The sequence below is a fragment of the Acanthaster planci genome, linkage group LG01 (genome assembly GCF_054643075.1).
Source record: "Acanthaster planci isolate LZ-2023a linkage group LG01, COTS_SCS, whole genome shotgun sequence".
NCBI classification, from domain to species: Eukaryota; Metazoa; Echinodermata; class Asteroidea; order Valvatida; family Acanthasteridae; genus Acanthaster; species Acanthaster planci.
The window spans coordinates 11,631,565-11,656,326 of record NC_141777.1 but is presented as its reverse complement, the minus strand read 5'-3'; the positions used below and the strand labels follow the sequence as shown (position 1 = coordinate 11,656,326).

At 39.7% G+C, this 24,762-nt stretch overlaps 1 protein-coding gene across 1 annotated transcript; it reads left to right on the top strand.

Moving 5' to 3' along the window:
• The first annotated feature begins 490 nt into the window (after positions 1–490).
• LOC147800355 (uncharacterized) lies at positions 491–16,208 on the top strand. The gene is made up of 11 exons (XM_087143699.1): positions 491–556; positions 1,524–1,595; positions 2,992–3,063; positions 3,753–3,824; positions 5,706–5,777; positions 8,148–8,219; positions 10,705–10,776; positions 12,094–12,165; positions 12,652–12,723; positions 15,407–15,478; positions 15,985–16,208. Exons 1-11 carry the CDS (start codon positions 537–539, stop codon positions 16,184–16,186), a joined length of 870 nt encoding a protein of 289 aa, XP_086999825.1. The 5' UTR covers positions 491–536; the 3' UTR covers positions 16,187–16,208.
• Positions 16,209–24,762: the final 8,554 nt, after the last annotated feature.

Sequence of the window (24,762 nt, the reverse complement as noted above, 5' to 3'; positions counted from 1 at the left end):
GGAGCTTGAGTGCAATAATACTGGCCCGTGTAAATGGGAAGTAACGAAGAGGAATTCATCACTTTTTGTGTTTTGAAAACGGAACGGAAGTTGTGAGCATTTCTAGATTAGATACAGACAAATAAAAAAGGCATACAAATTTAAAAACCGATCCGACAATGCATCCCGTATACAAAAAAAAAATGTTTAATTGCTGAGGCCCAGCCCTGTCTTAAGATACTTAGCCTGGAGCCTCAGCCCTTCGACGCGCCTTTCGATACCAAGTTGTGCCATCACTGCGCAACGGAAGTGGCTTTCTCTTTCCATAATTTTGTTTAAAGGTGCTCATTTCCGCTCTATTTTTTTCCAAGAGGATGGGCTTCGTAGTTATCTGCAATATTTCTCTACGGGAAATGGCCTGCAAATTATCAATTTGCTTTCCAACTTTGCACGTAATACCTTTTTCACTAATTTTCAATGATGTTGTTACCCCTTAATTTGACAGGCTCCTGACAAACGTTACCATCGGTAACATTGAGTCCAATGCGTTCAGTGGGATGTCTTATCTCTACGTAATGTAAGTTCTCTGCGATTTTTTAACGTATTTTGTCATTTTTTGTCGGAGAGAAGATAAGTGTGTGCTTCTTTCCACAACAAGCCAATCGTTTTTTCAGTGCAAAAAGTCCTATCTCGGTTTGGAGTACTTTTGATAAAAACGCATTAAGTGGCTTCTGTCCTCACAGTAATTCTGTTTTGCTGAATGACTCTATACAGGGAAATGTAACTTGTGGTAGATAACATATTTAAAATCATTTTTTTCTCTCTGATCTTTGATATCTTCATCGAGTTTCAGTCAATGAGGTTTTTTAATGGAACCGCAATTAGCATAAACGGCGCGCTATGCATATTCCGGTCAAACATCATAACCTGCAGGCTGAGATACGACATTGTATGCCCCATAGACACAACACGATGCCTCTTTACTAATAATTTAGGAGATTATTCTCGTTAAATCACCAATTAATATTTAAGCCCCTGATCAGCTCCAAGTTAAATGGAACTTTCCTCTTGCATCTAAAGCTTGTTGTTTAAAACTGTTCAAAAGCAAATGCCATTGTGTTCAATATTCTCGTATTTTCCGCAAAGTTGAAGTCAATACCAATATCGATACGAAATTTTTCGTCGACATAAATGTTACAGTGTTTCGTCCCTCCAACGATTAATTTCTCAAATACACTCGCAAATCCAGTTCATTGAGCATGCATCTCTCCCCTCTCTTTGAAAAGGGGGTGGCCCGTTTAATCAAGGCACCTGTGTTTTGTTTTGGGAAAAACTAGAAAATGTGCCCTGAAAAGTTCACGCACATAAGCCTGTAGTGAAATTCATTAAGATATATGCATCCGTACCTATGCCACATTGGTGGCATAGGTACCACCGGCTATATTACTTTATTGAATGTTAATTAAGTATTTGATCAATTTATAAAATGATTCTTTCTTTCCAATTTTAAATATATCAGTTTTGTACTTCCTTTCATTTGCCAGGATAATGAAAAGTGTAAGCATTGGCACCTTAGAATCCAATGCCTTCAGTGGGCTCTACAGTCTCAAAACACTGTAAGTCTTCTGTAATTCCTCATTTGCGTTGTCACAGAGAGCACTGTAAGCTGTTTTTCCATGACAAGCTATGTAATTTAATACCAATGTCCAGGGAAAGTGCTCGAGTCGGGAGTTTTGGGTACCAGTTTTGTTGTCACTGAGAACACCGTAAACTTGATGTATGCCACAAATTGTATGAATTAACCACAGCATGTGCCCCATCAATAATTTTGCCCTGATCTTTGTAAAATGAAAAATACTTAAAAACTTTGCGAGTTCACGTCATTTTTCAGCATAAATGCAATGTCTTGAGCGACATCTGTGTGGATTTTACTTGCAAGATTATATACGTGGCGTCTTCCTTGACGCCTTTAGGTAGTCAAAACTAATAATTATTGTGTTACAAAAAATTCTTTTTCAAAAAAGCAAACAAACTCTGTGGTTTCCGTCCTTCCAACGTTTATTTTTCTTACAAACTAATACTTTGCGGTAAATCTGGAAGATGGGTTTTATGTCATTCCTCCATATTTTACAAGAAGTGATCCATTTATTCATGACATACCTGTGCTAGTTGTCAATATATAACACCCTGAAAGTGCAACTTTGATGCCTATTAGCATAAAAATTCTGAACCAGATCGGACTATAAATACTGCTCTCGTTATAAGTCCTTGAAATATGCAGCTTTAAACCGACGTAACAATACTATGTTCACGTCATCGCAATTTCATTTTAATATTTACCTACAACACTTCCCGTCTATCCACTTTCTAAACGTGGACCCATTCGAACCGACAGTTCTCTTGTTAAAGAGTCGCCATGCACCGTTAAGATAAAGCCACGCGTCGTTATATGATAATGACGTAACGTCAGTTTTCATCAAGACCTCATCACCGTTTGTCTACCTTTACTCCAAAAGAAAACCCAATCGAACTCAAAGGTTTTAATCAGTAAAAAAATTATGTACCTTTAAGATCACGCCCAAGGACCCCTGATTGCATCATCCAAACATTTCTCCCAACTTCCTACTGTAACACATTACTCTTTGAATCCGTGTGCCCCTATTACGTAACTGCAGAAGAAAAAGAGATGTTCAACAAATATTAAACATCATGCTCAGTCACATAAATATCACGTCACGTAACTAAGTGCCACAAAATTCGATATCACGTCTTGAATCAAATTGACCTTTTATACCTGAGTGTTAAGAATGGATGTATGCCTGGGCGCAAACGCTGTTCTCTGACTGCTATCTTCTTAACTTTTAATAATCATGCTATAAATACAGGTTTTTTTGGAAAAGGCTTCATTATCCTGTCAAGGATTCTAAAACTAATTACCTTCCCTCGAATTTTAAATACCGTCATGACCTTTTCAGTGTGTTTCAATTAAGTTATTGGTTTCGTCTTTTGCAGGGATATTGGTACTGTTAGCATTGACTCCATTGAATCAAATGACTCTACGGGACTCTCCAGTCTTCTAAGCCTGTAAGTGTCGTGTGGCTCCAGGTTTTACTCATATTGAGCAACATCCAAATGTGTAACGTAAGCATCACAAATGCTGAGCTACTGTTATTAAAAGGAAAGATTTTTTCATGATTGAAAAAGAAAGAAATTGAAAATAAAGCAATTTGTTTGGACTATGTATTTGGATTTCATTAATTGCAAGATTTTGCGAGATTTCTTATTGAGCAATCCAAAGGAGGTAATAATCTTATAAAGTTCGGCGAAGACCACAGCTTAATGGTATTTTGATTAAACCAATTTTAATTTTTAGTGGGAAAAATGTTAAAACTAACAATAGAACCATGTTATTACCCTGCGTCGAAAAAGACACCAGCACAAGAATTTGCTTATCGCCGTTTTGACTGAGGTACGCCCTCCGACAATCTTTAAGAATTCCGTAATGCGTATATTGTGTGTATCATTTGACTGGACAATTCCCTTTATTTCAAAAGCTACTTGATTCTGTTTCAGTTGGTGATATGATTGAAGGATTGCCGTACAATTTTCCCTCCTGTTAGTATTAAAGGAGAACAAAAATTGTTGGCCTAGTTAAAACCATCAAACTAAGGCATTCGATTAGGGGCTGGTGTCAAGTTAACCCGTTCAGGACGTCTTCTTTCCTCAGCACAGACAATGTGAGTTATGCTACAGTTCTTCCATCATTTTTTTAGGTTCAAGGCGAATGCTCACAACATCTCCATTGATTCAAATTTCTTCAGTGGGCTCTCCTCTCTGGAGTACCTGTAAGTGTTCAGTAACTTATGATCTATGTCGTTAAAGAGAATAATGACAGCTGATTTGAAATAAATGATTTGATTATACGGCTTTTTGAACATATATTATGAAAGAAACTATATAGGGGGAACTGACTAGGTGCTTATAAATTATAATAAAGATGAACAAAGAAAATGACTGGAGCAGGATTTGAACCTGCGACCTCTGGAATACCGTACCAGTGCTCTTCCAACTGAGCTATGCAGCCCTATGTTGGTGGCTCTTCCCATTTGTCAATATCTCTGTTCGGGGGCTGCTAGTCTGATGCCATTAAACCTGAAACTCTATGTAGCCAGGGATCATACTCCAGTAACACGATACAACCTGGGAAGTGGTGAACAGGGATAACTCAAAGAGGATACGGCTTGTTGAACATATATTATGAACTTATATAGGAAAACTGATAAGGTGCTTATAAATGATTGTAAAGCACCCCCTCTCTTTCAACAAATTATTTGAATGAACCCTATTCTCCCTATACCGGATTAAAGGTGGCGTCAGCAATATAAGCTTAAGTGGAAGTAACATCTTGTTGGTTATAAACACTGTTACTTTTTGGCATTGTACCGTAAATTTGGACATCATTTGCAAAATTTTCGGGTCCCCTTCCTTGGTTGGTTATATTTATTATGCCTACAATCTGAAATCGTTCGTCGAAAAAGCAGATTTCAATGGTATTTCAATAATTTTAGATAATTGATAGATAGCGCAGATATGCATCATAATGAATTCATTAACAAAAAAGCGGAGAGTGACTCCTAGGAAGCTCTGTCAAGTAGTCCAATTTCTTTTATTTTCTTCACTGTCAGTAAAAGGTTGACGCTGCAGTTCGATATTGTATCTATGTACTGATCAATCCCTAAATTGTTAAAATGCAAATATATAAGGAGAGAAATTACGTCAGCTCCCTTCTCCACTTAGAACAGCTTCGCCACGGGTGGTACTCCGCCCACCCCGCCCTTTGATTTTTGATTGAATGGCAACTCTTCCTTTACCATCAGTACTGATGATGAATTCTTCAATTTTACCCCCCTGTCAATATGACTTTGCCACGCCAGTGGACGATTCCTTTGTTGAATGCACTGTCATAAATCAAGCCAGATGTGAAATTGGCAAGAGGTGGTTGTTGGCAATATAAAAATAAAGCTGTTTAAAGCCTTTAGGGATTCTTTTTGAAATAAACTTGCCACTGAACTCTCGTTGGCTGGATGCTTTCGATAATGCTGGATGATAAATCGAGAAAATAACATGTGTGTGATATAGATATTGTTTAACTGAAGTAGCTTAAGTAGGGTGCTAATTCTGCAAAAGGAGATCGATTACAGGAAATCTCTTTACAAATATACTGAACACAGAACAATTCGGCTGTATAGCCTGTCCATGATGCCGTTTACACCTAGAGTGCCTTCAGTCTAGATGGTACGAACAGCAATTTTTGTCTATTATAATGACTCAACCTCGGTTGCATGACTGTACTTGAAAATACGGCTTATTTGCCTTGCTGCTAAGAGAAAATAGTAAGGTAATCTTTCGCTCAGGATAAATAGTACTATGGAAATTCTATTGGCGCAAACTTGCATGGGAATGGAAACTGTTGTTAGGGGAATATGGAAATGTGAATTGGCTCTGTACAGGTAAGCTGAGGGTATTTAGGAAATCTTGTTACCGATACGTTGTCAGCATGCACTTATAAACCAAGGTCTTGACAACCTCTTCTCGTAGCAGTTAGAGGTAGGTCCAACCCTTGAAAGTGACCTTCAAGTGATTAATGTTATTTTCGACTTAAAAATATTTTTGTATTTTCTTTTAACTGATGTTTTTAATCGTGTTTTTTGTCCTTCATTTGACAGGTACCTCCAGGATTTTAGCATCAGTAACATTGAGTCAAATGCCTTCAGTGGGCTCTCCAATCTCAATTGGCTGTGAGTTGTTAAACATTCCCGATATGTTTATTTCGTCAGAGAGAACGCGTCATGCTGTCTTCCCTTGACAATGTTACTCACGTGGACACATTCGATCTAGCGAACTGACAGCTTCAATCCTTGCAGTTGCTCCCCCGTCCATCAGCTGCCATAACTCCCCTTTCGGCTTGATACAGATGGCTGCCCTCTTTTGCGCACACCAGAAAGTATCACTCTTTTTTTAAAGCTCCGGGCCTACATGATCAGGGGTGCCCCAGCCCATTCCAATAGCATGATACATTCCTCCTCCATTAAACGAAAAGAGTACTGTCTTGCTCAATCAATATGCAAACTTTGAAATCAACAATTAACTTCGAAAGAACATTGTAAAAACACTTTTGACGGCAAAAGGCAAAGCTGGGATGCCATAAATAACTAAAAACAGCTCCCAGTTGGGGCTACACGTGTAGGTGGCGTATAGCGTGCGTGTATGAAGCACAGACAATTAAGTACGGTAAACAGATCCAACTTCATGGAAAGGCTGCAACGTTAGTGCTTTGAACAGTAATAGCAGTCTTTTTTCACTGCACGGGTTGCCGTCCACGTAGGTCTTAATATCACATCGTGATAAAAAGAAGAACCATTGCAGGGTGGCTTCGAATGTAACAGTGAATAATAAGCCGGGCGGTTTCGATATTATTTTGAAACAGGACGACGGAGGTACGTCTGTTGTACTGTACTGTTGTGAAAATCACATTTTGAAGAGGGCCGCGAACTAAACCACTGAATATGGGCGTTTCACAATAGCGCGCCATCAAGAGTTTGCAACGCGCTGGCCAATCACAATGCGCGAAATCTGTCGACCATTTCCAAACGCACATTGGGTCGACAGATTTCGGGCATTGTGAATATATAGGAAAACTGATAAGGTGCTTATAAATGATTATAAAGCACCCTCTTTCTTTCAACAAATTATTTGAATGAACCCTATTCTCCCTATACCGGATTAAAGGTGGCGTCAGCAATATATAAGCTTAAGTGGAAGTAACATCTTGTTGGTTATAAACACTGTTACTTTTTGGCATTGTACCGTAAATTTGGACATCATTTGCAAAATTTTCGGGTCCCCTTCCTTGGTTGGTTATATTTATTATGCCTTCAATCTGAAATCGTTCGTCGAAAAAGCAGATTTCAATGGTATTTCAATAATTTTAGATAATTGATAGATAGCGCAGATATGCATCATAATGAATTCATTAACAAAAAAGCGGAGAGTGACTCCTAGGAAGCTCGGTCAAGTAGTCCAATTTCTTTTATTTTCTTCACTGTCAGTAAAAGTTGTATCTCAAAGTAAAAGTTGACGCTGCAGTTCGATATTGTATCTATGTACTGATCAATCCCTAAATTGTTAAAAATGCAAATATATAAGGAGAAAAATTACGTCAGCTCCCTTCTCCACTTAGAACAGCTTCGCCACGGGTGGTACTCCGCCCACCCCGCCCTTTGATTTTTGATTGAATGGCAACTCTTCCTTTACCATCAGTACTGATGATGAATTCTTCAATTTTACCTCCCTGTCAATATGACTTTGCCACGCCAGTGGACGATTCCTTTGTTGAATGCACTGTCATAAATCAAGCCAGATGTGAAATTGGCAAGAGGTGGTTGTTGGCAATATAAAAATAAAGCTGTTTAAAGCCTTTAGGGATTCTTTTTGAAATAAACTTGCCACTTAACTCTCGTTGGCTGGATGCTTTCGATAATGCGGATGATAAATCGAGAAAATAACATGTGTGTGATATAGATATTGTTTAAATTAAGTAGCTTAAGTAGGGTGCTAATTCTGCAAAAGGAGATCGATTACAGGAAAACTCTTTACAAATATACTGAACACAGAACAATTCGGCTGTATAGCCTGTCCACGATGCCGTTTACACCTAGAGTGCCTTCAGTCTAGATGGTACGAACAGCAATTTTTGTCTATTATAATGGCTCAACCTCGGTTGCATGACTGTACTTGAAAATACGGCTGATTTGCCTTGCTGCTAAGAGAAAAGAGTAAGGTAATCTTTCGCTCAGGATAAATAGTACTATGGAAATTCTATTGGCGCAAACTTGCATGGGAATGGAAACTGTTGTTAGGGGAATATGGAAATGTGAATTGGCTCTGTACAGGTAAGCTGAGGGTATTAAGGAAATCTTGTTACCGATACGTTGTCAGCATGCACTTATAAACCAAGGTCTTGTCAACCTCTTCTCGTAGCAGTTACTGGCAGGTCCAACCCTTGAAAGTGACCTTCAAGTGATTAATTTTATTTTCGACTTAAAAATATTTTTGTATTTTCTTTTAACTGATGTTTTTAATCGTGTTTTTTGTCCTTCATTTGACAGGTACCTCCAGGATTTTAGCATCAGTAACATTGAGTCAAATGCCTTCAGTGGGCTCTCCAATCTCAATTGGCTGTGAGTTGTTAAACATTCCCGATATGTTTATTTCGTCAGAGAGAACGCGTCATGCTGTCTTCCCTTGACAATGTTACTCACGTGGACACATTCGATCTAGCGAACTGACAGCTTCAATCCTTGCAGTTGCTCCCCCGTCCATCAGCTGCCATAACTCCCCTTTCGGCTTGATACAGATGGCTGCCCTCTTTTGCGCACACCAGAAAGTATCACTCTTTTTTTTTAAAGCTCCGGGCCTACATGATCAGGGGTGCCCCAGCCCATTCCAATAGCATGATACATTCCTCCTTCATTTAACGAAAAGAGTACTGTCTTGCTCAATCAATATGCAAACTTTGAAATCAACAATTAACTTCGAAAGAATATTGTAGAAACACTTTTGACGGCAAAAGGCAAAGCTGGGATACCATAAATAACTAAAAACAGCTCCCAGTTGGGGCTACACGTGTAGGTGGCGTATAGCGTGCGTGTATGAAGCACAGACAATTAAGTACGGTAAACAGATCCAACTTCATGGAAAGGCTGCAACGTTAGTGCTTTGAACAGTAATAGCAGTCTTTTTTCACTGCACGGGTTGCCGTCCACGTAGGTCTTAATATTACATCGTGATAAAAAAAGAAAAACCATTGCAGGGTGGCTTCGAATGTAACAGTGAATAATAAGCCGGCCAGTTTCGATATTATTTTGAAACAGGACGACGGAAGTATGTCTGTTGTACTGTACTGTTGTGAAAATCACATTTTGAAGAGGGCCGCGAACTAAACCACTGAATATGGGCGTTTCACAATAGCGCGCCATCAAGAGTTTGCAACGCGCTGGCCAATCACAATGCGCGAAATCTGTCGACCATTTCCAAACGCACATTGGGTCGACAGATTTCGGGCATTGTGATTGGCCAACGAGTTGCAAACCTTTGGAGGCACGCTCTTGTGAAACGACCCTATTAGATCAGTTTATTTAGTCTAATTTTTTTCTTTGGGATTCAAATTTAAATTCCTCTTGTCTAGGATTTCCCACCACTACTACCGGTATCTAAAGTCATCATCATCATGACTATGTCATTGAATCTGAAGCGTTTTAATTTACCGGTAGGGTTAGGGTGAGGCTGCTGTGGGATGAATTTTGACAGGTAGTGTATTAAAGGCTTAGGGCTAGGCTAGGGTTAGGTTGACCGTGGGATGAATCGGCTAGGGTTAGGGTTAATGTTAAGGCTAGTCCGACCGTTGGATGAATCTAACGAGGAGGGTTAGGCTGATTTGGGATAAATCTAAATGATCCTTTTGCATGCCTTCCCTGCATGTCAGCCCATCTGACTGATTGCAGTCTCAGAGTAGTTAGGTTAAAATGTGGGACAACCAGGGGGGTGGGGAGCCTTTGTGGCAGTAGTGACGTCGATGTGGCGATATTTAGTGAAACGTCTGTTCAAATTGGGTTCGAGAAGAACAAATGGAATGTATTCCTGTCTTTAAGATGCCCTGATATTAGTTTGAGTGCGAACCAGAGTCAGCCGAGCTTATCTGTGGGGGAATGCATCTCAATTATCAGTGGCTGAGTATCACAAGGCGCCTGGGTCGCACAAAAAATAGGGATTGGCAGCTTGTTTTTTTTTTCCAGTTACCACACGTTGCGTTGCTGATACATTGACACTTGAGTTGGAAAAAGGGGGCTTTTTCATTAGTGCCACTATGCTCGCACACAGAACTTTCAACCTGTACAGGCGTGTCATACGTAGTGTGGACCTCCGCACAAAAGAAGTCCACATAATGCAGGCTACAATGGCGTTGTGTGGACTTGCACACGTCCACACATTGCTTTCCCCTCTCTTAATTAAAAACAGTTTCAGAGACATTTTGGGGTTGAGGTTATCTGTGGCAAAATGAAGAGGAACAGTCCAGGAAATCATCATCAGACTCGAAGGAGTTATCCTAGTGGGAGAAAAAGAAGCATTTACTTTAACCACACGAGAACAAAGGAATATCCACACTTCGTATGATAATTCGGCTGTATAGCCTGTGCACGATGCCGTTTACACCTAGAGTGCCTTCAGTCTAGATGGTACGAACAGCAATTTTTATCTATTATAATGGCTCAACCTCGGTTGCATGACTGTACTTGAAAATACGGTTTATTTGTCTTGCTGCTAAGAGAAAAGGGTAAGGTAATCTTTCGCTCAGGATAAATAGTACTATGGAAATTCTATTGGCGCAAACTCGCATGGGGATGGAAACTGTTGTTTGGGGAATATGGAAATGTGAATTGGCCCTGTACAGGTAAGCTGAGGGTATTAAGGAAATCTTGTTACCCATACGTTGCCAGCATGCACTTATAAACCAAGGTCTTGTCAACCTCTTCTCGTAGCAGTTAGCGGTAGGTTCAACCCTTGAAAGTGTCCTTCAAGTGATTAATGTTATTTTCGACTTCAAAATATTTTTTATTTTCTTTTAACTGATGTTTTTAATCGTGTTTTTTGTCCTTCATTTGACAGGTTCCTCGTGGAGTTTAACATCAGTAACATTGAGTCAAATGCCTTCAATGGGCTCTCCAAACTTTATATTTTGTGAGTTGTTAAACATTCCCGATATATTTATTTCGTCAGAGAGAACGCGTCATGCTGTCTTCCCTTGACAATGTAACTCACGTGGACACATTCGATCTAGCGAACTGACAGCTTCAATCCTTGCAGTTGCTCCCCCCGTCCATCAGCTGCCATAACTCCCCTTTTGGCTTGATAAAGATAGCTGCCCTCTTTTGCAAACACCAGAAAGTATCACTCGTTTTCTTTTTTTTTTTGTTTTTTTTTTAGCGCCGGGCCTACATGATCAGGGGTGCCCCAGCCCATTCCAATAGCATGATACATTCCTCCTTCATTAAAAGAAAAGAGTACTGTCTTGCTAAATCTTTGAAATCAGTAATAAACTTCGAAAGAACATTGCAAAAACACTTTTAACAGCAAAAGGCAAAAGCTGGGATCCCATAAATTAACTAAAAACAGCTCCCAGTTGGGGCTACACGTGTACGTGGCGTATAGCGTGCGTGTATGAAGCACAGACAATTAAGTACGGTAAACAGATCCAACTTCATTGAAAGGCTGCAACGTTAGTGGTTTGAATAATAGCATTCTTTTTTCACTGCACATGTTGCCGTCCACGTAGGTCTTAATATATCACATCGTAATAAAAAGAAGAACCATTGCAGGGTGGCTTCGAATGTAACAGTGAATAATAAGCCGGGGGTTTCGATATTATTTTGAAACAGGACGCCGGAGGTACATCGCGAGCTCAAACTTTTCCACAGTCTGTTGTGAAAATCACATTTTGAAGAGGGCCGCGAACGAAACCACTGAATAAGGTCGTTTCACAATAGCGCGCCATCAAGAGTTTGCAACGCGCTGGCCAATTACAATGCGCGAAATCTGTCGACCATTTCCAAACGCACATTGGGTCGACAGATTTCGGGCATTGTGATTGGCCAACGCGTTGCAAACCCTATGAAGGCACGCTCTTGTGAAACGACCCATTTAGATCAGTTTATCTGGTCTAATTTTTTTCTTTGGGATTCAAATTTAAATTCCTCTTGTCTAGGATTTCCCACCACTACTACCGGTATCTAAAGTCATCATCATCATCATCATCATCATGACTATGTCAGTGAATCTGAAGGGTTTTAATTTACCGGTAGGGTTAGGTTTTCTGTTGACATTGGCTCAAATACAAGTTGGGGCAAGGCGGTCGTGTTTTTCTTACCGAAAACGTGAAAAAAGCGCCTCCCGTGCCAAACTATTGGTGGTGCTCTATAGCCCCTGTTTCCAACTTCTGTCTAAACCTTACATTGCATAGTGTATTTCAACTGTTTTCCTGTACCCTTTATTTAACAGTGTCATAGACAAAGGTAGCGTCAATACCATCAGATCCCATGCCTTCAGTAATCTCTCACATCTCCAGATGCTGTAAGTTTTTTGGATAAACATTTTCAACTAAGTGCTAAGAAACAAACCATGATCCACACGAAATTATTATTACTGTCATTGTGTGTTTCAAGAAAAGGTATTGGTATTTTATTACTTGTTTTACCGTTTACAAATACACGAGTTATGGTCATCGTTTTAAAGTGAAAATTAAATGCTTTAGAGTCATACTTTTTTAAATCAATAATACCCCGACAAGCGAAACGGGATAACTATCCACATATTTCTGTCTATTGACTTGGGTTTTGTAATATGAAAAGGGAAGGGGTTGGCTTAATACGTTTACCCTGTGTGGGACCAACGGTCAGATTGGCGAAGTGTTTCGATGCATATTTTCCCCAGAGTTGACCCAATGGTAAGGTGAACTGGTATGAACCGTATGATTTAAGGCTTATAAAGTGTAAACCCATTTGACAATGCACGTTGTCCTAGTTCAAACATGATTTGTGTATTTCTGTCATATTACAGTGTCATCGGAAATTCTGACATTGGCTCCATTGAAGCTGATGCATTCCATGGAATGTCTAATCTGCAAAATCTGTAAGCATGTGATGGCCTTGCAGTTGTGTTTTTACGCGTTGTCTTTGTTCTTGATGTGTTCTTTGCTCTATGAAGGCGATGCACCAGCTGTATTAGTATTATGAACCATTAATACGCAACTGTGCAGGTTACATAGCTGTACTTAACCGTTTCATGAATTTGGAAAGCGAAATGTTCTTTCACGAGAATATTTTTTTTACAGATATTTGAATTGTACAGTTCAACTTGAGGATTAAATAAAAATGAAATCTGAAGTGCCAACAGAATGATGCCACGTGAAATTATGAGATTAGATTAAAAACGCACAAATACAACTTCAGGTTATATCACGAAGCCATTACGAAGTTAATGAGCAAGCGGTGCGGTGTATTCTACACGCAATATTTCTTAGCCTATGGCAAATGAAACTGTCCTCTGATACAATTCCAGACAATGCTCTGATGTGTAGATTAGGGAGGAATATCAAAATATCTGCCAATTTCCTTTGTTTATTTTCTCATTAGTGTAGAGATTGCAAATTATCAAATGATGTAGAATAAATTGCTTTCTTTTTATGGGCGAGCAGCGCTCCCTAAAGAAGACGTTTATCCGAAGAGTTCAATCAACCCACCATACACAAGCTCTTGGAACCCTTCGTATGTCTATTTTTCATGTTAATCATGATGTGGAGCTTTTGAATTTAACTGAATTTGTGTTGGGTCATTTTGATCGAAACTCTCATTTTAGTTAAAATGGTTGGGACATTCATATTTTAGATATCGACACAAAACTTGCATCTTTTGCAGAGGTCCATTTCAGACCAAATTGGTACTCTGTGATGTTGTAGTTTATATTTTAAGATTACTCAATATACAATGAGATTTCACATAATGTTTCAGTAAAAAATGGCGTTTGGACTTCTGTTGAGCATGTCCTGACCAGGAGAGTAGTTAAAGAGGCCATACAACATCTGATAAAATATACCAACAATCCTGAAACACCATTAAAGACAGGGATTGCAACCCCCCCAACTTGGAAGTGGTGAACGGGGATTACAAAAGAGGATACGGCTTTTCAGACTTAAATGTTGACCAAACCATGTAAGTTTGGATGCTTGCAATATTGATCTATTTATTAATTTCAAAGACGAACAATGTGATCGGAATCCGTCACACCATAAATCCTCCAAAACACTCCACTGGCGCTCTACTGAATGAATTATCTGGTCGTACGTTGGCGACCCCACTCATTTGTCAATATTTTGAATGGGCAGTGGACAGAAACCATAAAACCCAAAACGCCATAGCAGGGATTACGTCACTAATACGTAATACAGTAGGGGAAGCGGAAAACAGGGATCACGCAGGTAAATTTTCTTTCTTCATCTTCATAATTATTATATATCATGCAAGAATCCGGTCACTTTCCCTATATTCTCGAAAATACATCCGCTTAAACTGCGTACTTGATTAGAATATTCTCCACTGATGTTTAAAACGCCGAAATAAAGAACCACTACTCTGGACAAAACATGCCTGCTTTTGGAGAGATGTGGCTCAAAAACGCCACAAGAACTCTGCAGCTTCCATTTCAAATGGTTCTAATGTAAATAATTTAATAATGATTTAAATTCTTTTAAGTTTTAAAAAGAAATTACCAAAGTTTATGCTGTTGTTGATTCCAAAACACGACCCGAGAAATAAACAGTTTCAGGCAATATTGCCTCTACTCTCTGTAAATTTTTTCAACAATCAAATAGAAATTGTGGCATTATGGAATTAGGTTTGATCTAAAAGTCCTATTGCGGATGGTGCTATTTCATATAGGTCAATGACATGGAAATCTCAAATCTCATATTCACTAATTTCAGAGTTTTGGACCAAAATAACATTTGGCTTTGAAGCTTAGGTCTGTGAAGTTGGCCTTTTTACTCACCAATCGCCCGTTTCCACCCGACAACAATCTCACTGTTAGTGTTTTTCACTCTACGAATGCTTCGGTTTGACCATTGTTGGAGACGGGGGGGGGTAAAAATCTTGCAACTTGTTACAGCTACAAAGAGCAGCCAATGACGCAGGTCCTGATGGTATCACCTAAGAAGTAACACACCAACAATGGTCGTGCAGGCAAACAAGACGCCTCCCCACCTTTGACATCAAACCGGCGTATTTATTGACTTTTTGTTCTTCATTTTAGAGTGCTACGAAATTTATTTCAGTTGGAAGTCCAAGAAATTTCTCACAATCCGCCTTTAAGGCGACTTAATTCCCCCATTGCCCTGGTCAAAAAGTGGGGGATATGACCCAAGTCCCTGGGATTTACGCCATAGACAAATACAGTGTCGTTAAGGATGGTCTCAATATGCAACCCAAAGAGAGCGTAATGTTATGTTGACATGCGGAATCGCTTTATTTACACCCTTGGTACTGTTTGTCTTTTATTAATTTTGTGATACTGTTTGTCTTTTATTAATTTTGATGCACTTGATTATGTTTTCGATTGCATTCTTATGACTATTCAAATATTGTGTGTTCTCCCTTGGAAAGTCACAGTTTAGGGTCAGCAGGCCCATTCAGAACCGAGTCTGTCAGGAAGACAGTTGTTGATTGTTCTCCCTTAAAGAAGTCTTCGTGTGGAAATGCTTGAAGATCTAAAGCTAGTTGTACAGAATATTTATCAAGTTATTATTCACTTGATTTGACAGTTGGGTGACAGGTCTGACAATTGATCATATTCCACTCAACGCCTTCAGCGGACTTTCCAACCTCCAGTCGCTGTAAGTATGAGGTTGTCTCTGTTTTGTGTTAGTGTTATGCTGTTTTGTGGTAAATATTTAATCTGCCTATTTCATTACACATAATACATCAAAAGACCTCTTGTGGGTCAAAGACTTCTAACCTTGGAGCTGCAGTGGCAAACCGAAGCAGGAGGCGGGGGGGGGGGTTGAAACCTGCCCTCTGGTGTGTTTGTGCATCAGCAGCTGTTTTACGAAGGGAAGGGGTGAATTTAGGTTCAAGCTCCTACCCTATAGACAAGAAATATTGGATGTAGAACTACGTTTGCAGATAAAACTTTTGCCTCTGTTTGCTTGGTTTAACAGCCGAAAAAAACCAATGATGCAGGGAAGGGTTTGGTTAGAGTTGCCAATGACTTCGAAAGTGCGGTGCTCGTAATGGTCATTTCGATAAATGTGACTTGCAATGTTATTTCTGCAATTGCTTATTGTGACCTTTTACGTGACTTATTTAAAATAATGTTGATCTATCATGTCAATATATTCAGTATGCTGTTCAATGTGTCGGGAAAGACCAAGACCAAGACAATTTCAAACATCGAAAAAGGTGCTTTTGGAGGGATACGGACTTCACACCTAAAGTTAGTCGTTCAATTTCTTTTCCGAGCGAAATATATCAAGTTTAATAATTTTCCTGACCTTGTGTTTAATTTCAGCCTTTTTGATTTGTTTCACACGCGCATGTTTTAGCCGTATGAGACCCAATTTAACAGAGCGTCACTTGTTGTAAACATACAGAGGAATCAATTATTTTCGTGAAATTGACAATGGTAGTACATTAAAAATTGACAAGGGTTGTACATTATTTTCCTGGATCAGCGAAACTTAACAAGAAAAGAAAAAAAACGGAAAAAAATATCCAGGTCGATTTGCTCCCAAACAACTGAATGCTGCACATTATTTAATTTGTTTGGCTTTGTTATATTTCTTTTTCAATTCATTTCCATAAAATGTGACGTGCCATTCCCATTCCCAAGTAGGGCCTACGTAAACTTCCACAGTTCGTGGTCATATGGAAGTCTCATACAAATATCAAAGCTTTCTGTTGAGAGAATTTAGACTTCGAATCAGTGTGAAAGGTAAAGTGTAAAGGGTGATATCCCTTCGAAAGGCCTTGGAAACAGCAGTTTCTAGGTGCATGAGGTAATTTCTCAGGTACCACGGTGGACGTCGCTTATGTTCTTGCGATCCGGAACATGTTGTAATATGTGGTATACAAAGTGACCATTTCCCAACCGATAAAATCGCGATCTGTTACCATGGAAAACAACAGGTCATAACTGCTTCAATCTACTTAGGTAACACCAATGTGACATAAAGTATGCCCAGAAATGGATTTGAATGACACAGTATGTCATGGAATATCTTGGTTATGCTCATCAATGGATTTGCTCTTTGAATTAGAAGATAGGATAAAATTTTGGAATTCGTTAGAGAGTTGCCATGAGAGTTGTCTAAACTCTTTTAACCCTAAAGGACCTTGGTGGAGGAATCCACCGTCCATGATGATACCTTTACCAATATTGTCGAAGTGCTTGGGTATTTCGACACCAGTTTTGTGAAAATCAAACACATTAATGTAGTGTAGTACCCGTTTTCCGAGACAGGTCAGCCAAAAGTGTATGTGGTGCTCACTGCACGCGCTGTGGCACGCATCCTTGAATGTTTAAGGAATCGTAACAACAAAACCATTTATTTCTGCTCGAGTTCAAGCTTCAGATTTACAATGAGGTGAGCATCTGTAGGTATATGCCAAGATTCGAAAAGGTACCTCAACTGGATGGGAGGGATCCCCCCACACAGCTATGAAAGGGGGCCAACATAACTGGTAACCTGGCTCTTTTAGTGTTAAAATAATTAAACATTGATACCAACCGCTTTCTCTGTCGCGCAAGACAAATCGTTGCTTCCTTGGGAGTGACTGCTAATTTGATTAATATCACCGGAAGCAGTAGTGTTTTCCTCAGACGATGCTGGTGCTTTTATATTATTTTGTTTGTACTTTTGTATTTTTCTTATCAAACCTAAGACAACTTATGTTTACAATTCTTCAAAGTGCATTAAGATGTGTCTTTTTGATCAACATTGCAGTTTGACGATCGTTGATGATTACCGCCTATGCTGTGTCGTTTCTGAGCTACCGAATTTTTCCGTCGAGGACGACTGCCTGACAACAAAGGTTAAACCAGCTTTGAACCTGTGCGACAGCCTTATGCCAAACGTCCTATTGCGAGTGGCATTATGGGTATTAGGAATAAGCGCCCTCATCGGTAATTTTTCTGTGCTGATTTGGAGGCTTAAGCGGAAAGGGAAAGAAGGGACAAAAAAGACATTGTCACTTATGGTTTGCAATCTGGCTGCAGCAGACTTTCTGATGGGTGTGTACATGTTAATCATAGCAGGGGCAGATCTAATGTATGGCGATCAGTACTATCTCTATGCCCCAGACTGGCGCGTCAGCATACCGTGCAAAGTAGCTGGAGTTTTGTCAGTTCTGTCTAGTGAGGCTTCGGTGTTTTTCGTTACACTTATCAGCATTGACTGTTTTCTTGGCATTGTCTTTCCGTTTAAAAAAATCGGATTCAAGGACAAAACAACTAAAATCCTTGTTGTTGTCTCATGGTGTTCGGCGCTTTGTTTGAGTTTAGTGCCAACACTTTCTGTTGGGACTGATTCGGACGTTTATGGACTTTCGGATGTATGTATCGGCCTTCCTCTCAGCACTAAGACAGCATACGTCCGATTTGAGCCCCCACCTTTTCCTAACGGGATTCAGGAAACAGAAGGCCCCTCCAGGTTTAACATTCCTAAACCTTCAGGAGAGAAACCATCTTGGATCTTGTCAATCGTTCTCTTTCTTGGCGTAAATCTGGTTGCTTTCCTGATTGTGCTATTTTGCTACGTAGCCATTTTCATCAGTGTGAAGCGGACAGCAAAATCTGTCCGAGTAAATGCACACAGGGAGCGTGAAATCAAAATGGCAATCAAGATGGCGTCGATCATTTTAACCGATTTCAGCTGTTGGATGCCAATAATAATCATGGGGATTCTGTCTCAGACAGGGAGGGTCAAACTGTCATCTAGCATTTACGCGTGGACCGCGGTTTTGATTGTGCCAATCAACTCGTCCCTCAATCCTTACCTGTATACGTTTTTTACCGTGTGTTACGCAACTAAATCCAAAGCAAACAACTTGCAAGTGCAAGCAAAACACGCAGAAAACAAAACCGAACAAACACGTGTACAAAGCAGAAGTTCAGACTCACAGAATATACAGATTTCTATCATATCAAAGTGAGGCGGAATAAACGGTTCGGAAAATGGTCATTTTTAACCTACACAAATGATCGTGCAATTTGACCCTACCGAGGCCATGAGTGACGCAGAAAGCTTGTATATATTATATATATTGAATTTTTTTTAAAATCTTTGTTGTAAAAGTTTGAATGCCTGTCTTGTAAAATACATATCTCGATTAAGCGGTAATGGAATATATTTATTTTAATCTAAGCCGTACTGGGGGCTTAATTGTGTCTTAAACCAACTTAAACTTCAGGCACTGTAAGATGATGACATATTAAGTGATATATTTGTCATTAGTTCAGACATCACAGCATACAAGCACTTGAATGATGCTTGGAGTAAGTTAAAACAAATAACATAAGGGATGGCCTACTGCAGGCGGTGCACATTACTTGACGTATCCTTGCCTAACTGGAAATGCGATGACACAAGGTTTGGTTATTTGTGGCTATTTCAAAATAAGTTTATGGTGTCTTCTCCACTTATAAACATTACTCACAATTCGGGATCAGTGCTCAAATGACCCAGATATGGTACATCTGACGATTCATTCATTCATTCTTTATTTCCACCTAATTAGAAGCAGTAAAGGTATAACAGGAAGGAAAATGGTTGTGGATTGGGCCCCATAGAAGCAGTGCTTGTCGAGTAGGGATCCCATTAGGAATAAGCAGGGCTTGTTTTCATTAGTAATTAATCAGAAAAGGTTTTTAAAGTTAGTAATAAAGCAAACAAGTTTGCATCGGGGGTTTATATACAATCCCAGTTATAAGGTTCTTATGATTTTGGGGTGTGGAAATTTCAATAAAAATGCATGAAAAAGATTTGTATGAATAAGCGTTTAGGTCAAGTCTGGATACATATTGAAGATTTACGGATAAATATGAGGCAACCCCTCCACCGCTCTGCCAACTCTGCTTTTAGTCAGATGAGTATATCCAGGTATGTTTAAACTATTTATATAGGAATTTCCATTCAGCCAGCTTCACAGAATCCGATGACAGGGAAATTATAATTAAGTGCACATAAAAGATTTTTTAGGTGGTCTGTTTTTGCGGTAAATTACGTATATTTAAAGAAAGAAGTGAAAAATTATCCGTGGGGAATTGATTTTTAAAAAGTCCACAAATTTATCATATGAATAGTAACTAGAATGATTTACAATTTGACAAGGACTATCAGGATCACTAACGAGGGGCAGTTCAAGAGAGTTAAGATAGTAATTACATTTACTACGTTAGTAAATGGTGAATGTGTAAACACAAGACTGAATTCGCAGCCACAAATTCCTCAGAATCCAAGGAATTAAAAGGAAAAATATTATAAGACAGGTAGTGCAAAACCAATTATCGTCACCGTATGTTCAGTTATAATAGTCATTTAAGGTGGGTCCACAATTTACAGGAGTCACAGAAAATCCCATTTTAGTTAGTTCTTAACGGGTTACAACATACACTACATGGATACTTAACAGGCATTTATAACGGAACAATTTATACACATACCAATAACAAATGCCATATAACAGGATGTGAATAACCATAACAGGGAAGGTCTAAGTACTCAATGAAAGGAAAACACTTTACACGGGTGCTAGGGGTGTCAATTAAGGAAATTGTAAGAAAGAAAGAACTTATCAAAGTCCTATCAGATGAAAAAAGGGTACAGATATCATCATCACTTAACTTTGACATGATTAATCCAAGCTATGATTTATATATATATGTATTGGGCTATTCATGGGGGAGGAATTTTCACTCCATTAATGTACAGGTTGCATTGCTTGAAAACGGCTCCCTTTCCCTCTTCTTGGGCCCTCTTCATGATGTCACGGAGAAATCTTTTGGTTCTGAAATCTTCCGACGGGAGATCTCACAGGGTTGCCTTGACAGTTTGCCCAGTTTTGCCTATGCAGTTTTTAGTTCTGGACAATAGACAAATCTAGCCAAGATACATCTCGGTTTGTCAGTGGAGGATTCAGGCTTACGACCAGTTCTGTGAGCGTTTTCAATTTTGGCGTTTTTCAGCAAGAATCTTGTTCACCTCATTATAGGGATAAGCAGGATCTATGAATCAGATTTCAGGGATACCACCAAATCGGAGATTATAACTGCGGGAATGCCGTTCCAGCCTAAGGGCTGCTTCCTTTAAGTTTGTGACATTTATCGTCATCGTTTCCAATTCGACAGTCATCTTGGAGATCTTGTCTATCAAGGATTCATTCTTCGCCTGTAGTTCTTCCGTAGATTTGGAAGAGAAGACAGAGATTCCTCCATTTCCCTCGGTTTGTTCTCAATACCAGTTATTATATTCATGAGTGTTTCTTGGTTGAGGATTGCTTTGTCAAGCTCGGAAGTTGGATCGTTTGCCAGCCCTCTGATTTCTCGTCGTAGCGCTGCAATGGCGTTAGATTCGCACTGCACAGCATCTGGTGATTGGTCGGACGGATCACGTGATGTTAGTGGCGCGGTTCCTGGATCCTCTGGATCTTCTGGACCTGCAGCCGAATGTTTCCGATCATTTCTAGGCATTTTTCTAAAGGAAATTCAGCAGAACGTGAGACACCCCATTCAGTTTATCGATCAGAGGGCTGGCAGAGGCTTGTTTTCAGGTGATTTTTAGATGGTTTTGTGGTTCAACGATTGCAGGTCAAATCGCGGACTTCCGCTTAGGGGGCGACTGAATCATCTGAACGCAAGTTTATTGAATAATTCTCAAGGTGAACTCTCCAATATCCCACCTTCTGAAGGACACATAGAAATGTAGATGTCCAAAGCAGCGGACTCTCCTCTGAGGGGGCGACTTGCTCAGGAGGCGAGTTTGCTAGGGGGCGAGTTTGCAAGGGGGAGATTCAAATGTGGGGAGTTGGCAAAAGGGCGAGATGGTAAGGGGGCGATTTGACGAAGGGGTGAGTTGACCTGATTCCCATCTGACCGGCGTGTTTTACAGAGTGCACCACTAGCACTCTCACTGAGAAATGTCTTTAGTCTGTCCTCCACTCTCTAATTCAAGTCTGCAACTATTTGAGCGTTGCGTTGTCCTGTTCTATTACTGACTACAGGAAAGTCACCTGACCTAACTCTTAATTATCAGCTTTGGCCCAGGAGTTTAACGAGCAATCTAAGGTCCAGAGTTAGGGGCCGTTTTGGCGGAACTATACCACTGATTGTTAATTGGTTGGGTGACCTGGTCGACTGACACAATGAGCATGTCTGGGCACATGAAATAACGGCAAGTTTAACTGAACTTATTTAATATACTTTTCTTTAGCTTATATAACCAATATATTTCAACACTTGAAATTTTTTTATACTATACAAAAATAACACAAAAGACAATTACAAAAGAACGCTTGAATAATCGGCACTCCACACATCGCAGAGTGCCGCGTATAGTTCGCACTCCGCAACCTATAACATGTATCCGCAACTGGGCACTCCTCACTCGGGCGACTGCACACAAGATATATCCGCCAATTGCCGGTGCTAACTAAATCAACATAAAGAGTAACTCTTGGCGTTTGCTGACACTCTGGCTGTCCAGTATTTCACCATCTTCCTAGACGGTGATCTTCGGGCAGACCTCGGCAACTCTGCCCACAACCCTACCCACACGTCAGTGATGTTCTATTCACGATCCTTTCTTACCGATACTAAGAACAGTACACGTGACTAATAAGTCTACTACTGCGGATACGTTACGGTTACTTAAAGGGTAGCTGCAATCAGTGTTTTTGAGTAGCAAACATCTAAAATTCACTTTAATTCCTCAATAAACCTTATTTTCAAGGGTATTTTAATGCCTTTTGGTTTTTTATGGTAATGAGTATTTCCATATTCACGAGCAAACTGTGATGACATCTCAGGAAGAAGCCTCAGTGTAACATTTGTTTGTGCACAAAATGCAGTCATGCGTTTTAGTAGATTTTCCTGGACTACGTTTTCTCTCGGACACACACAGCGCTGTTCACGCACCAGACCAGGCTACACCAGCCAGACACCAATTACACCACGCGCAGCATGGCATGGTCTAGACAAAACATAAAGTTGCACCAGTCCCGCGCCGCTTTACGCATGCACGATCACATGGACAACTACGCAACCAAATATGTAAATGCCGCTTGGATACCAGCACACCTGTCCCGCATTCTTTGCGCCTATACATAAGTTAGATTATGTAATTTTTAACTGCAACCCTAACTTGCGTAAACCATTCTGTTAAACACTCATTGCATTATCTGGGAAGAGGGGGCCAGTCCAAAGAAAACAAGGAAAGCCAGCCGTGCAGATGGACATGATTTCACTGAGACATTCATTTTAGGTCTGTGTATAGCTTCCTATGCTTGAAACATCATGTTTCTCTGTTCTTTCTTGGAAGTACGTTATGGTTCTCCCTTTTCAGACGGATGGTTTGGCGGGGCACACTGAGCACATGCATTGCACATGCGTAGCACATGCATTGTCATCACGTGTTATCACTCACAGTTGTGCAGTTTATGCCAAACATCGAGTTTTCAGTGTTTCTGCATTTGTAGGAGGTAAACGAAAAAGCATTACCTGAAGAAAAAAGGGAACAGTGGCCTCTAAGGGTTGGATGGAATTGTTACCAGTGAGGGTGCTGATGTTAATTGTTAATTTCATGATGAGATTTGTCCTTTTACGACCTTTTCTGGTCGAGGGATGCACGTGAGCTTATGAGCTTGAGTCCAAAGGAGTCGAATTTATGAGTGCTTGTAGTATAAATTCAAACGTTGACAAGAATTAGAAGGCATTGCTATAATACTTTTCACATCCAACATACGAGCACTAGGCCGCTCAGAAGTTAATAACCCGTGCGCGAGTCTGAACAACGACTCCCCAGATTTGTCTGTATATACTTACAATTGTATAATCTTTGGATTAAATTATATTAGAAACCAATTTAAATTGTTAACTGATCTTAATTCCTGTATTGCAGTGGCGTAGATCTGAGCAAGAAATTGGGAGGGATTGGAGATGGAGAAAGTTGTGGGGAGGAAAGTGGCATTAAAGTGTGAAAAGAGGGAGGGGTTGACACATAAAGAGGTTGATATGTTCATGATATTAATGTACATCTATAATATGTATTCTAAATGGTATATTTATGACTTTTGAAATTGTTTACATTGTTTGCGTGATATTGAATGCATTTTAGTCGTTGGAAGTCTGAAAAATTCTTACACTCTACTATTTTTTTTGCTCACCACAAAAGTGGGGTGTGATTCAATAGCTCATCCCCCACATTAACATGTGTATAGGGGATGTATTCCCCCCCGGAATGGACACACAATGTTGTGTGGGTTCAAGCTTGTAATGGTAACAGTAGTGTTGATATTAAAATACGAGTGACGCATGATGGTATATTGTGCTGCACAGTCTTCTGAAGAAAACAAGTAGGAAACAAAATAATTTAAAAAACGGTCACACAAGAGTACTCTTTGAATCTATCGCAACAAGTGAGCAAGGCAGTATTGAGATAATTTACTGTATCTTAAAAACCCATTTTGAAGGCGATTCATGGCGTTGGGGTCTGGAATCAAAACTGCTAGCATGTAAACAGCTTGTCAAAAAATCTCTTGACAATTATGCATTTGTTTAAAGCAGATTAAGAAGACAGTTAGAAGAATTACCATTGTTCGTACCTGGCTTAATTCCATCTATTCGGGCATTTGTTTCTAAAGAACCAATGAAGTGGCATAATGTTCCTCGTAAATATACTCGGAGAGTCGGCAAAAAATCTAGATGCCGCATGCATGGATAATTTAAAGACAAAGAAACGTATGAATTTGAATTAAAAGTCCAGTGTGTTACTGTGTATAACCAAATATTGGTACATATATTGAAACTGTACGTATGTTGTGAAGAAAAGTTTTTTTTTAATTCACGCAGTATGTTGCCGGCGTCACTGAGAAGTATTATAAAAAAGAGGTCTTAATAATAAGCATT

What these genes read in the sequence shown, in the direction of transcription:
- LOC147800355 (XM_087143699.1), top strand. Translation starts at nt 537, where the DNA reads ATGTCTTATCTCTACGTAAT. An exon ending in ATGTCTTATCTCTACGTAAT is followed by an intron (nt 557 to 1,523) that starts GTAAGTTCTCTG and finishes TTCATTTGCCAG; the next exon opens with GATAATGAAAAGTGTAAGCA. An exon ending in CTCTCCAATCTCAATTGGCT is followed by an intron (nt 8,220 to 10,704) that starts GTGAGTTGTTAA and finishes TTCATTTGACAG; the next exon opens with GTTCCTCGTGGAGTTTAACA.